The sequence below is a fragment of the Amphiprion ocellaris genome, chromosome 12 (genome assembly GCF_022539595.1).
Source record: "Amphiprion ocellaris isolate individual 3 ecotype Okinawa chromosome 12, ASM2253959v1, whole genome shotgun sequence".
Lineage (NCBI taxonomy): Eukaryota > Metazoa > Chordata > Actinopteri > Pomacentridae > Amphiprion > Amphiprion ocellaris.
In genome coordinates, this window is record NC_072777.1 from 6,628,883 (window position 1) to 6,642,387 (window position 13,505).

At 40.1% G+C, this 13,505-nt stretch overlaps 1 protein-coding gene across 6 annotated transcripts in view; it reads left to right on the forward strand.

Moving 5' to 3' along the window:
• The window catches only part of myo6a (myosin VIa), a 201,577-nt gene that overhangs the window by 65,092 nt on the left and 122,980 nt on the right, over positions 1 to 13,505 (forward strand). For all 6 annotated transcript variants that reach the window (XM_055015731.1, XM_055015733.1, XM_055015734.1 and 3 more), the window contains exons 11-12: positions 2,923 to 3,103; positions 11,743 to 11,887. In XM_055015731.1, coding sequence (XP_054871706.1) covers positions 2,923 to 3,103; positions 11,743 to 11,887 — 326 coding nt within the window. The remainder of the gene's footprint in view (positions 1 to 2,922; positions 3,104 to 11,742; positions 11,888 to 13,505) is intronic.

Below are 13,505 nucleotides of genomic sequence, written 5' to 3' on the forward strand. Positions count from 1 at the left end.
GAAAGAAATCTATTTCTACTAGACAAACAACTTAAAAATATATCTGCAGATACCCACAATGTGTATCAGCAGAATAAATGAATGTGTTGAGGTTCTTTGGATGTGAAAACAGCAGCGATGGACCATTTAAATGAAAAAGTAAAGTTGTACAACATTAGTCAAGTTCTGTTTTCTTAATTCTTTAAACCTGAAATTGAAGTGTTTAAACAAAGATGTTAAAAAAAATAACAATCCAACCTGTCTGGAAAAATAAAAACAAACACAATGCAGGACAATAGCAAAAAAATGTATTGCTCATCATCTGTTGTAATCGCTGCCGGCCTATGAAACACAATTACCTGATAGCGTTTGAACAAAAGTCTTGTTTTGTATCGAGGAAGCAAAACCAGTTGGATATAAGGCGGAGTTTTGTCCTGGGAAATGATCTCAGAAAAGTTTGCTTTTTTTTTTGACATCGTCTTGCTTTATTCCACTACCTCAGAGTCCACAGAGACTCGGCTGAAATAATATTTGCAGACAGTCTTCAGCTGTGTGCCTTTACTCGAGCACTGGGAGCGCAGCAGGACAGCTCAGGTAATATCTGATAAAAACCCGCGATTACAGAGATGTATCCTGCATTAACTTTAAAGTAGCCTCAGATTCAGGTAAGATAACACAAGATAGAGCTTTAGGAACACAGTCTTACTCCCAGGTGCTGCAGGTTTATTAAAACAAATGCTCACAAGGGTTAGTTGCAGTTGTAAACACTTTGCTGTGATCACTGATGAATGATGTCCTGTATGTCTCCTCACTGCTCCATCTCGAATCACGCAGGATGACAAGGTGATTTGAGGGTCCTTGTCTTTGTTTTTCAAAGTTTGCAAGCCTCATCGTGGGGTTCTTATCGTATCTGACTGTCGGGGGCGGGGGGTCCATGCATGCTGATTTTTATCTTTGTTTCACCTCTGGAGTGCTTTCTGTAGGTTTCCTCCTTTCCTCTGCTGTGTAGAAAATATAGAGCGTTTCAGTCGACTTATGAATGTCACAGTGCACTTGATAGATCCACCTTCCCAAACCATCTGCATCCACCTTTAATTTTAACCAGCCACTTTCAAAAGCACAGCAAAAAGCCAAATGTTGACTTCAAATTTGGAAAGTCTCTTTGTGAATTAGAAAATGTTCTTATCACAAGATAAAATGTTAATTAGCTTAAAATTCAATTTATTGGTAAGTCTGCATTATTGCTGATTAGCAGCCCCATCAGATCGATCTTTTTACACCACTGCGATATGAGGAGGCAGTTATTGCTTTTAATTTGTGAGGATTCATTTTTATTTCCATCGGTAGGGTTGCTTTAGGGCTTTTTTTCCCCCTCTGCATAACCAAGCTGATCACAGCTACAACCACTGATGTCTCGCTACTCAACAGCTGATCTCAGAACAAAATAATAGTCATATAAAAGGTGAAAACTTTCAACCTGTTTCTGTATCTGCATTTAAATATGCATAGTGTCAGTAACAACATGCAGATTTTCTTCATTAAAAGCTTTTTCATATAGTGTCCTGTCTCATAATATTAAAGGGGAGTTTTTCACTTTCTGGCCACTAGGGGGTGAAAAAACATCAGAACAGACTCTTGACAAAAAGTCATTCATGCCGTAACTACTGCACTGACACCGTTTTACCAAACCTAATTAATGTTTTGACCACCTTTTTGAGATTTCCTGCTGACATACAGAAACATTTCCCCCCCAGGTGAGGTAATGATGCAGTTAAACGTCCGACAGAGCAAAACTTTGGGGAAAAAACCCGCCTGAAGTTTTTTGCTTTGGCATCCATCCAGACTTTGCTTTTTTAACAGAATCTTTCCAAACATGAATTGCTGTTTTACTGGTGTCAGCATTTTTCCCCCGACGTTCCCATAAATCCTTGCATATTGGAGTGTCACCTTCTGTTGGTTGTGGTTTGCACAGTTTGCTTGAGTGGACAGTTTTAGTTTATTTTCTTCTACCGGAGTGTGGTGTTTTTCTCTGTTTTGAGTGGAAATGCTCCTAATGACCTAATAAATACAAGTAGAATCCAATAAAATGGACACAACTAAGATCAATCAGAAGTTTGGTTTGCAGCGAATGTTACCTTCTAGCTGTTGAGCTGTATGGTTTCATGAGTCTAAACAAAAAAATCTGCAGGGAAATTCAACTAGAAGCTCGTAAAATAGTAGAATGAGCCAAGCAGAAGAATTTGTGTTCTACTCAGGGGGACAGGATTTTAGCATCTAGTTTAGCTTCTTTGCACTGTGACATTCTTGAGTGAGTTTCTCAGGTGTAATGTGTGTTTGTTTTCCTACTTCACTATCTTTACCTTGCCTCTGCTGCAGATTGTGATTTTTCAGGCACTGCTTACTCTGCTTTTTACAGTTTTTCTGTGCAATACACTCAAGTAAAAAAAAAAGAAAACTTTGCATATGTACCCTGTTGGCTCACGGTTAGCGTGAGACAAGTGTAAGAGGAGATTGGTTTGAAGATGAAGGTCAGTCTGATTTCTGATTAAAGTTTAAAAGGTTTGCCAGACAAACATATACCCTTGCTTTAAAAAATGCAAACTGTTTCTCAGTGACCCCGACTTCCAAAGCATAGGAAGCACACAAAGAAGAGTGCAGGTAGACCGGCGGGTGAAGAGCCACAACAGTGTGAATTGTTTGGAAGGAGAAATTAAAAGGAGCTCTGTAAGCACTTCAGAAGTTAAGGGGAAAGAAATGAAGGATAAAAATACGGCCGACATTAAGTTGGAAGGTCAGAATGAATGTAAATGGGTTGAAAGGACAAGAGTAAAAAGTATGACCTGTTATGTTTGATAGGGGAAAGATTAATCGGCAAACCTTGTAAGGAAGGTAAAGCTGTAAAAGGGAAGAAAGTTTAAATGTCAGTCTGAACTCTCTCCTCAGCACATGAAGTCGGGCCCTCTGAAGGATCCGCTGCTGGACGACCACGGCGACTTCAACAGGATGTGCGTTGCCATGAAGAAGATCGGCCTGGACGACACGGAGAAGCTGGATCTGTTCAGGGTGGTGGCCGGCGTGCTGCACCTCGGAAACATCGACTTCGAGGAGGCTGGAAGCACATCAGGTGAGCTGCGGTGGAATCTCAATGAGTAAAGTCTTGAATCAAGAAATGATTCTGGTTCGAAATGGGTTCCAGATTCGTATGAAACGTGCTTTTCAGTTCTGTTCATAGATTTGTGGGTTAAAGCTCCAAACTCATGCCAACGTACTGTAGCTTCTTCAGGTGTAAACCCAACCTTTATGTCCTTTTCTTCAGGATACAAAGCTGAACTCATCCAACTGAATCAAACTTTGCTTTTCTGTTTTACCAAAACAAATCATGTAAATCCACTGAGACATAGAAACTGTGGTGAGCAACACCCTGGTGTAGAAATGATTATATGTAGAGACAGTAATAGGCAATGACAAACAGTCTGCAACATAGTGAAGGAATATATGGGTTTTATAATGCCCCACATAGACAACTGATGTTTTTCCACTGCTGCTTGTTTCCAAATAGTCCGAAATGTTGATGCTGTTTTTGATTTCCTCTATTTGTCATCCAAATGTCAACTATTATACTGAGCTGAATCTCAAAAAAATAATAGAAGGGAAGGAGTTCTGTCTGTGGAAAAACAACGAGATCCACTGTAAATATACAAAGACATCACTCTAGATGGATCAGTGGAAAATCAGGAGGTAAATCCAAATGTAATATTAATATTTAACTCTGAACCCCAAATAGTATGTGGGCTTTTTATGCCCATCAAATTGTGAACCCACTGTGGGCTCATTTTTCCCTACAGCATAAAGTCCTGCACCTCTATGGAAACACCACAACCCTGAGTAGTAGTAGAGAGAACTCACAAATGTCTTTTATGCAGTATGACACAGCTAGAATTCCACAAATCATAAGAAACTAACAGATGAAAGTTGGAAAAAAAAAAAACCCGGAATCAACATGTACAGTATTTTTCAAAGAGTCCACAGCTGAATACAGGAGAAAAAATGTGACTCTACATTTTATAAATACTTGACTGTTTATATTAAAAAAAATGTTTCTATTCTGTGTAAACAGCCTGCAATTTTGCCAACAAGTTTCTGAATTTTTCCTCAAATAACTGATGCTTTTGTCAAATGATAATGTGCCTTTCAGAACTGCTGGTGGGTTTTTGTGGTTCAGGGGGTTAAACTGCAATCAGTGAGCAGAACCTGAATCTGAATCCAATCTGAAAAAACTGCCGTAACCTCTTTCCTTCAGCTGTACAAAGTCCACTTCTGATTCACTAAAGCTCGGTTATGTGCAGGAGGACGGCCTTGGTGATTTGCTTTGTAATGAACTGAGGAAGACCTCGAATGAACCGAGATGTTAGAGGCTTCAGTTCATGTGCAATGAAAGCTCTATTCCTGAGAAAAGAAAAGAAAAAACAGTCGGTGTTAGATGTTGAACCTGATAACTGAACATTCTGACAAGGACACAGAACCTCAGAGGCAGCGTTCGAGGCTTCATTAGGAGAATGTTAAAGAGTTCAGAGGTGGGGATGTTATTGGCGAATGTACTGTGACATGTTCATTATTACATCCGTGCAGCTGTTTTAATGGCTCTGTGGAAGGACGTTCAGCCTGTTGAATCATGTAAACCAGCGACAGGGAGCCTGTCCAGAATATGTCATTTTTAAGGCTTTCAAGGCTACACTCATTGAGCTGTTTGTTCATTTGCTGCTTTCACATCTGCAGAGTTAGGAGCATCACATTTGGCCTAATGTGCAGCGACAGTTTACTGTCGCTCAGCTACAATCTAATTCTGAGCTCATGTGACTCTGGCTGTTTTTTTGCAGCCAGCCAGGGCAAATTTAAGGGTGCCACATACACGATGTCATAATAAAGGCTTGAAAAGGGGATCGGCTTCTCATGGGGACATTTTCAGTAACATGTTTTCACGGTTATCTAGTGGCTTTACTCACAAATTTGGATGTTTTAATTCACAAACAGCGGTGAGACTGAAGCCTGTGGATGTCTGCTTCACACTGATGTATTAGACAGAACCGTCACCACAAAGAATCAATCTAAAAAAAATGTGGAGCAGCTTTATTTATTTAATTAACATGGAAAAAGTAAATATGTGGCTTTAATATTTTTTTAAAATGTGTGTCAAACTCAATTAGTGAAATGGGGACATAAACATGTTAACCCTTTGAACCCCAGAACCCACTAAAAATTCTGTATGTCGGTATGTTATCTTTTTAAAAATGACCAAAATGACACCATTTATCAGAGTTAGAAACAGTAAAATCAGGAAGAATCATTGGGCATTTGCCTTTCCAACAGAATTTGAACTACTCATCTGTGACTTATCCTTTGGTCACAAAGCAGACTTAAGCTTAAAATTATGAAATTTTATCAAAGTCACTTTTTCTATACATCTCATTTAAAAGTTGTTCAAAAAATATATAATTTTCTTTACCTAGATTTTATTTTAAAAATCCATAATCTGTTCTCCTCAGTATAACCCTGAAGCCTTTAGTGACTCAGCTGCAGCTAACAGGCATTTTACAAAAACTGTGGGATTTTTAGGCTGAACTGGACTGAACTGCAGTTTACACGGAGCAGATAGGCAGCAAGAATGGGACATTCACATTCAAATGTAGGTCATAAAATATCTACAATATGTACAGTCACCACTCATTTCAGTATTGGTTACACCTGTGGGCACTTGGAAAGCTGTTGCATATGTTGATTCCAGGTTCTTAAAGTTTTAGGAAGGAAAAATTCTAAGCAATTCAGTTTTTGCTTTTTTGTGATGTATGTGGCAATACACTAATCAGGCATAACATTATGACCACTGGCCTAATGTTGTGTTGGTCCCCTTTATTTTGCTAAAACTCCTCTGACCCAGTGGGGCATGGACACAGGACCTCTGGGGATGTTCTGTGGCACCAGGATGGCAACCCTTGGATCTGGGGAGTGTGGAACCCGGGTGAACACCTTAGCTCTGTTGTGTTCCCCGGGCCACTCCTGAGCAGTTTTTGCAGTGTGTCGGGGTGTATTGTCCTGCTGAGGGTGGCAACTGATATCAAGGACTGCTGTTACCATGGGGGGTTGCTCTGCCTGCAATGTTTAGGTGGGTTGTACATGTCAAACATCTGCATGAATGTCGGGACTCAAGGTTTCCCAGCAGAACATTGTATTATAACAGGATGTCTGATGTTGTTCACTTCACCCGTCAGTGGTGATAATGTTGTGGCTGATCGGTGTATAACTTTGTTATACTGCACTGATTGCTTTTTTGAGTTCTGTCTACTTTTAGCCATGGCTAAAAATGTGACAGAAGCAAAGAAACTCAGAAACTGCTTGGAGTTTAGAGGTTTAAAATACACACAACAAACACAGAAACTAAGTTAAAAATATGCTGAAACCCACACAGCGCACATAATGTTTTGTTCAAACACTGCCAAAGGTATTAGTAAAGGTAAGTTCATTAAGTTTATCCAAAGCAGCAGCAGCAGACCCAGTTGTGGGCTGGTGGGTAAATAATCATAGTTCAGTCAAAATAGAAATATGCATTTGCTCTTATTGTATTTTAATCCTTGGTTATTTTAAATATCTTCAATAAAATTACATTAATCTCTGCAGCTATGAAAACTCATCAGAGACTTTCAAAATACTTCATTGCAAACTCTGTGCAGTATTCTTGTTAAACCGCTATAGAGATTGATCCCTTCAGATCAGAGTTAGTACCCGTTGTTTATTTTCAGTGACTGTAGATAATTTTTCATCAGCTCCAACTGATGACGCAGACGAGTTTTAAGCCTTACAGCGCTCTGGGATTGCATTTGCTCCGTGTCAGAAATCATCCATCTGACGGCATTGGTTTGGTTCCGGAGAGGCCGATGCCTTTTTGATCTCATCCCTCAAGATTTCTGCACCATGATTGATCGCTGTAATATTCAGCCTCCATCTCCCTCCTGCTCAGTTCAGTCTCTATGATAAATCAATGATAAATGGTTTTGTGATATGTTGAAAATTTGTCACCGGTGTCATGAAAGGCTGTCTCTTATTACCTGTTGTTTTGCACGTGTAATTAAAATCCAAAGCAATTGCGACAGGCGACTTATAATTTTGTGAATTTTTTGCTTTCACTGAATGGAAAGCCATTAATTACATAGTTAAACAAATCATGCTGCTATTATTCAGGCTAATATTTCGAGTATTATATTCTCCACTTTTCAAGAGGCACATTGCAGCATGGTTGTTGCAGATGCTCCACCCCATCTCACGCCTCATTTTTCACAGCGGTTCCGACTAAAACCCTCCAGGGAAGCTCAGTTTCCATGAAAATCAACGGATCCTTTGAACTTCACCAGTGAAGTTCCTCAGCTCTCTGTTCCTCCCCATCATTTTCCCTCCGCAGGGAAGAAGAGGAAGCGCAGCCGGACGCCTATTAAACTGACTGGTTCTCGCAGCAGGTGTCTATCATGGCGCATGTTTTACAGCAAGCGAATAGAGTGTGTTCAGTCAGAGGAGGCAATCATCCAGGTTTTTGAGCCGAGCTTGGCTTACAGTTTGGATGGGGTCCCTTCAGGGGGGCTTAGGGAGCTTTTAAAGAATATTTATTTCTGTTTTTTTCAAGGCAGTTGAGCTTTACTTAGTTTGCGATAACACGGAGAAGTCCAATTATATACAGCTCAGACTGTGAACGACAAAGGCAGCCATCCAGAAAGTTCAGACCTGTTGCTGCCTTTGAAGAATATTGCACATCTGATGGTTGGACTCATCAGAGATATGAGTGTATGAGTGACCTGTTGCAGAGAATCAGTCTATGCACTAAAGAAGATGTGACCAGAACGAGAATATCCAAACAATCTTGAATGTGGAGACCTCAGAGGGAGAAATGTGAAAGACGCAACTGTACTGTGTTCATGAGAAGCCTTTGGTTGCTCCAGTTGGGAGTGTTAGCCTGACTTAAGCTTGGGACACACCTGAAAACTAGTTGAATGCATATATAAAGACAGATGTAGAAAGCAATGACGTCCCCTATTGGTTTACAATTTGAGGCATGGACACTGGTGTTTTGGTCGACTCCATCTTTTCTCATTGGCTCCAGGGGCTTTCCAAGTTAAAACCTGGTTGAAGCAGGGAAGGTGTATTGTGCACATTCTGCTTATCAATAATACTGCATATAAAGTGCATTAAGAGTGGAAACCGTTAAAAAAAATAAACACTACTCAAAAACCTGGATATCAGAATCCCCTGATGGTCTGCTAGCACAATAACCTGAAAAAGAAGCCGTATTTCATTCCCTTTTTCATTCAACCTTTATTTAAATCTCGCAGAATCATTGAGGTCAAGCCCCCATTTACAATGATGTTGAGAGTACAGTCAACACAATCAGTGTAAAAGAGACGACACTCAACAAGACAACACAGAAAGGAAGACAGTTAACCAACAAAATGATGTGCATGTGTTACAAGTTTACCAGGAACGAGCCTCTTGGCTGCCTCGTCCAAACATGTCAATCATTCCACACCATACTGGTCAATCAAACCAGCCATGCCCCCTCAAAAGTTTCCTTCTCTTTGAGGTTCACTATCTACCAAACGATCAAATTATTTTTAAAGTTGCCAGCAATGCTCTGATAGGAAGGATTGAATGCAGCTAATGACATCATAACGACTGCTGAAAAAAATGTACCAACTCAGTAGTTCATGAGAGAAGTTCACACTTTTCAAATGCGGAAAGATTTTTTGGAGCCACCACCTAGAGGCCCTCAGTGGTGTTGCACTTAAAGGTACTTCTGCGTTGGCTTCAGTTTGACGTTGTGGTTGTTGCTGCTTTGTTGAAACCGCAGATTGTCATCACTTCCTCACACTGCAAAGTAAAGCCAACATGTGGTGAAAATGAGCGCCACCATCTTGTGCTGGAGGTGTCAGTTATGGTTGGTGTGTAGTGATCAGAGGGTGGAGATGTGGTATCGAGATCCCATCTTCAGCCAACAGCATTAACAGATTAATTTCTGTTCTTCACTTTGCAGCTTTAGATTTTCTAGAACTCTTCCTCCAGTCATCCACACAGTATTCTGAACAGCAGGTTGGAGACTCAGAGGTCAAACTGCGCTCAATATTCTTATCAAAGTTCATTGTCAGAATTATCTTCCCATGAATCACTACTGTTTTGGCACTTGAGCATTGTGCTGACAATCAAAACTGAGCTCTTTTCAGGACTCTCCGGCATTATTTCCAAGTAAAGTGAGAAATCTAGCAGAAAATAATGAAGTTTAATTAACAAAGAATTATGTCTGAGTCCTTCGCTCTGTTCTCATAGATGCTTGGAGCTTTTCCTCCCACTGGGTCCAGATATTGATTTAATATTAGCAAAGCTTAGTTTGCAGGGGCCATTGATTCCTGGCATTGATCAGAGAGGCACCACTAATGAAGTTACGCATTGTCACCAATCAACACATGGGTTTATGGGCACTTTTACAGGCTGATAAGGAGTTTGCTGTCAACGTTTATCACATTTAACTGGGTTGATCAGCTGCTATGCGTGGAGCTGCTACAGTGTCGACTTGACTACAGCCCACCCAGTTCTTCCTGGGCTTTGTTCATTTCTCCCTGGACTTGCTGACCTTGAATGCTGATGCCTCACAGTGTTCACACAGAATGAGCGCTATATATGGCCCTCAACTCCCGGGCACGTGGGTCGCCTTGTCATCATGGAATTGCTTGTTGTTGCAGAAATACGGAGGCTGTAGCACATTACGCCATTCATATTTCACACCCACACAATTGTTTTACATGTTGTACCAGGTTGGGTATTTCTCTAGCAAACAGAGACACAAGGTGGTTGGGTCACTGCTCCATCAGAGACACGTCATCAAGGTTAGCAATTGAGTTTGTGTGACTTGTTTGTTTATGGACAGTGAAAATAAGCTGTATGGTGAATGCAGCTTCCATCTGAAGATGTCAGATTCCTACAGCTCATGTTTCATTTGTGTGTGACAAACTAACTACAATCAGATTTCCAACCAGCCTTTCCTGAGCCATGCCTATAGGTGCATGTTTGATACAATTACTGTACAGAAAAGCACCGTTTAACCACTTTCAAAAACAATCAAGACAGCTGCTGATGAGCTTTAAATCGTGGCAGCATAGTAAGAACTGTATGATATATTTTTCCCCTAAAAGAAAAACAAATAACTGCAGCTAAGGCCTATTTACATGTTTCAGTTCCTTACCTGCTTTGTTGCTATAATTGGTTGTTGATTTGTGCAGTTGCGTCCAGCAACATTTTGGTCTACACCTCTTACTAATGCCACTTAGAAATCAAAAATGATCTGAGGTTCCAGACTAACAAACATTTACGCACTAGTCCTGCGATGCCGTGTTCGTACAGCAATAAGAATGATTCTGATAATAGTTTTGATTTTTAGAACATTTTTTAAAACAGGGCTGCAAAATTCAATCAATAAAAACAGAAATAAATAAATAAATAAATAAAAATAACCATAAAAGTTCAAAGGAAACAAACAAAAAAGAAATCAAAGACAACTAAAAAGACACCGTAAAAAAAAAAAGACACTATGCTCAAGTGTTACAAAAGATTGTGTTTTTGAAATATTTATAAGCCAATGAAAGCATGATTGAACCAGCTTGGCAGTGTGCTGCTTGCACTTTCTCTACCTTGTTTATTTTTAAAATGCCACTTAGGTTGTCAGCGTTTTTGTGAAGGTTTGGCCAGACTCATGTCCACAACATTCCCCACAGAATAAACGATTCCACGTCTCAGGTGCATCTTAAATATTTATAGAGGGATTCTGAACAGAAAACTAAATCACTGTCAAAAAATCTACATGAAGACTTGACAGATTTGCACATTGACTGAAATGAAAATGACACCTGCTGCACTTTCTCTGACTTGTATAACTTTTCAACCCTATCCATACATAATAGAAACACCTACATAGAACAAATAGTAGCAAAATATCCATACAAATCAATTCAACCCTAACTACAGTTATCTGTCTCTCTTTTTTTAACATGGACGTTTTGCATATATCCTTACTTTTAGCATTCACACTTTATCGTTTCAAGAACTTAAATGTGTTGCTATATTGCTCAAGACTAAAACTACTCTCCAATAAAATGCCAAGATTTCTTAAAATAAGATCGACACGGACAATTCGAGCACTTTCTTACAGTCATGTTACTGTTTTTGTGCTATTAAATCTAGTTTTCCTGCTGTCATTTGTAGCGGTCAGTGTAAAACGTTACATTTACAGCTTTCTCTTTACCTTCAGCTGTAGCCCAACATGCTTTCAGTCCATCTGATCTCAGCAGTTGGTAATATTTGTGATGTAGAGTCAAGAGTTGGACAGTTGAATAAAAATATTTGATTGTTTGATTTATCATCCAGTTTTTCGTGCAGGTAGAAGGTTGCCAACCTGTTTGCTCCTTGTTAAAGTCATTGATTGCTTGCTCATAGGAATCCAAACGCAACTCTGGATTGTTGGGTTCTTTGTTCTTTGTTTAAAATTTACAAGATCTTTACCTTCCTATGTGAAGTGCTATGAGATGACCTGTGTTGTGAATTGTGGCTGTATTAAAAAAAACTGAATTGAATTGTTGAAGCAGCAGCTGTTGAGCATATCCTGTGTTTTGCCTGCCTGAATACGACTGCCTCAGAGGTCTGACCGGGCTGATGTTTGCCCTCCTCCTCGTCTTGCAGGCGGCTGCGCCATCAAGAACCAGTCGAGTAAGACGCTGGAGCACTGTGCCGAGCTGCTGGGCCTGGATCAGGGGGATCTGAGAGTCAGCCTCACCACCAGGGTCATGCTCACAACAGCAGGGGGCGCCAAAGGAACAGTCATCAAGTAAGAGACCAGCCTTCTCTCTCACACACACACACACACACACACACACACACACACACACACACACACACAAACTCACACACAGATGTGTTTCCATCACTTTAGAGGACATTGAATTTACTTACATTAGTTTCCTTGAGGCACAACCTAAATCATCACTACTACTTGCCCAGAGCTGACCTTAAACCAGTGTCATGATTAAGGTGTGTGGACAGGAGGAAGTAGAGTCTAAACAGTGTGGCTATGTGGCTCCACATCAGCACTAAAACACAGAAACATCCCGCACAAACACCGAGCAACACGCAGAATACACTCAGAGATACACACACGTTTTATAACGGGTGGCGTGGGTGTATTGGTGCCGGAGTGGCAGTGACGCTTGAAGAACCGGTCATTGTTAAAGCATATGTAACGCCACAGAGCCAGTAAATACACAAGGTCAGGATTGTCATATGGATATTTAAGATTTAAGGTGTGCTGACTGATTTTCAGCATCAACTTGCATGGAACAACATACATTCCACCTTAAATGTTGCTGGTAGCTGCGACAGTGAATTATTAATTCATAATTATGTTTTCTGCAGTCTATTGGTTAACTCATGAAGACAAAAAAGCAGAAAAATATCCTTTCATTTTTGGAACAGCTGTAAAGAAAATAATATCCTAATACACCCTCTGACTGCCGTTTGGACTGAATCAGACTACAGGTGCTACTGCAGAACTGATGCCAAAAATGTTTTCTTTCCTTTGGATTCTGTGGAGTCTAGAGTTAAAATTGGCTGCATTAGCATGTAAAAATGAACTACCTTAACTTTGAAAAGACGATGGTTCCATAGGAATATAGGAGTGAGTTAGTTGATGATGTCGATAAAGTTTTTAATTTATGGGTTGTGTGATATCACCTGCAGCGCCGCTGCAAGGACATGAAAGGAAACAAGCCCCAGACTTTTATCTTTGTAGATGTGTTTGATTCAGTATCCTCTCTCTAATAATGCTCAGTTAATTAAGCTCAAAACATGACAGCTCACACTCCAGCTCTGGCATTTTAAAAATACTGGTTAATGTTAAGTAATGAATCAAAAGAAATATTTATAACATCTAAACAGTTGTGGTTACAGCTTTTAATCATGGTTTTTGTAAAATAAGAAATGGTTTTAAACTTCTTGTGGGTTTTTGGCCTCCTTACCTTTTGATACTAAATGATAAATAATAAAAAATAAGCAGTTGTCACAGCAGTAAACCCAAAATTAAGTGGCAACAGATGCTGCCATCTCGCGTCGCGGACATCATTTGCAACTAGAGTCTGTGCTGTAGTTGATTGTGTGTTGGCAACGACGTACCGAGGTTCCACCAAAGAGTACAAGTGGTTGATATCCAGCGAGCTGGCAGGACAGCCAGCAGTTACTAATCATTTTTTTTAGAAAATTATACATTTGCAGTGAATGCCAAAGATGGTCAAGAGGGTCTATGTGAAATCCAGGGGCTGTGTGCTCACACTGGGGCTGCGTAGAGTCTGGTGGAAGATGTCCTTTTTAAAGATGGCAGCACCGTTTGTTTTTTATTTTTTTACCATAATTTGGCTTCATTTTTGTACAATGGGATCAAGTGGGGGAGCAGT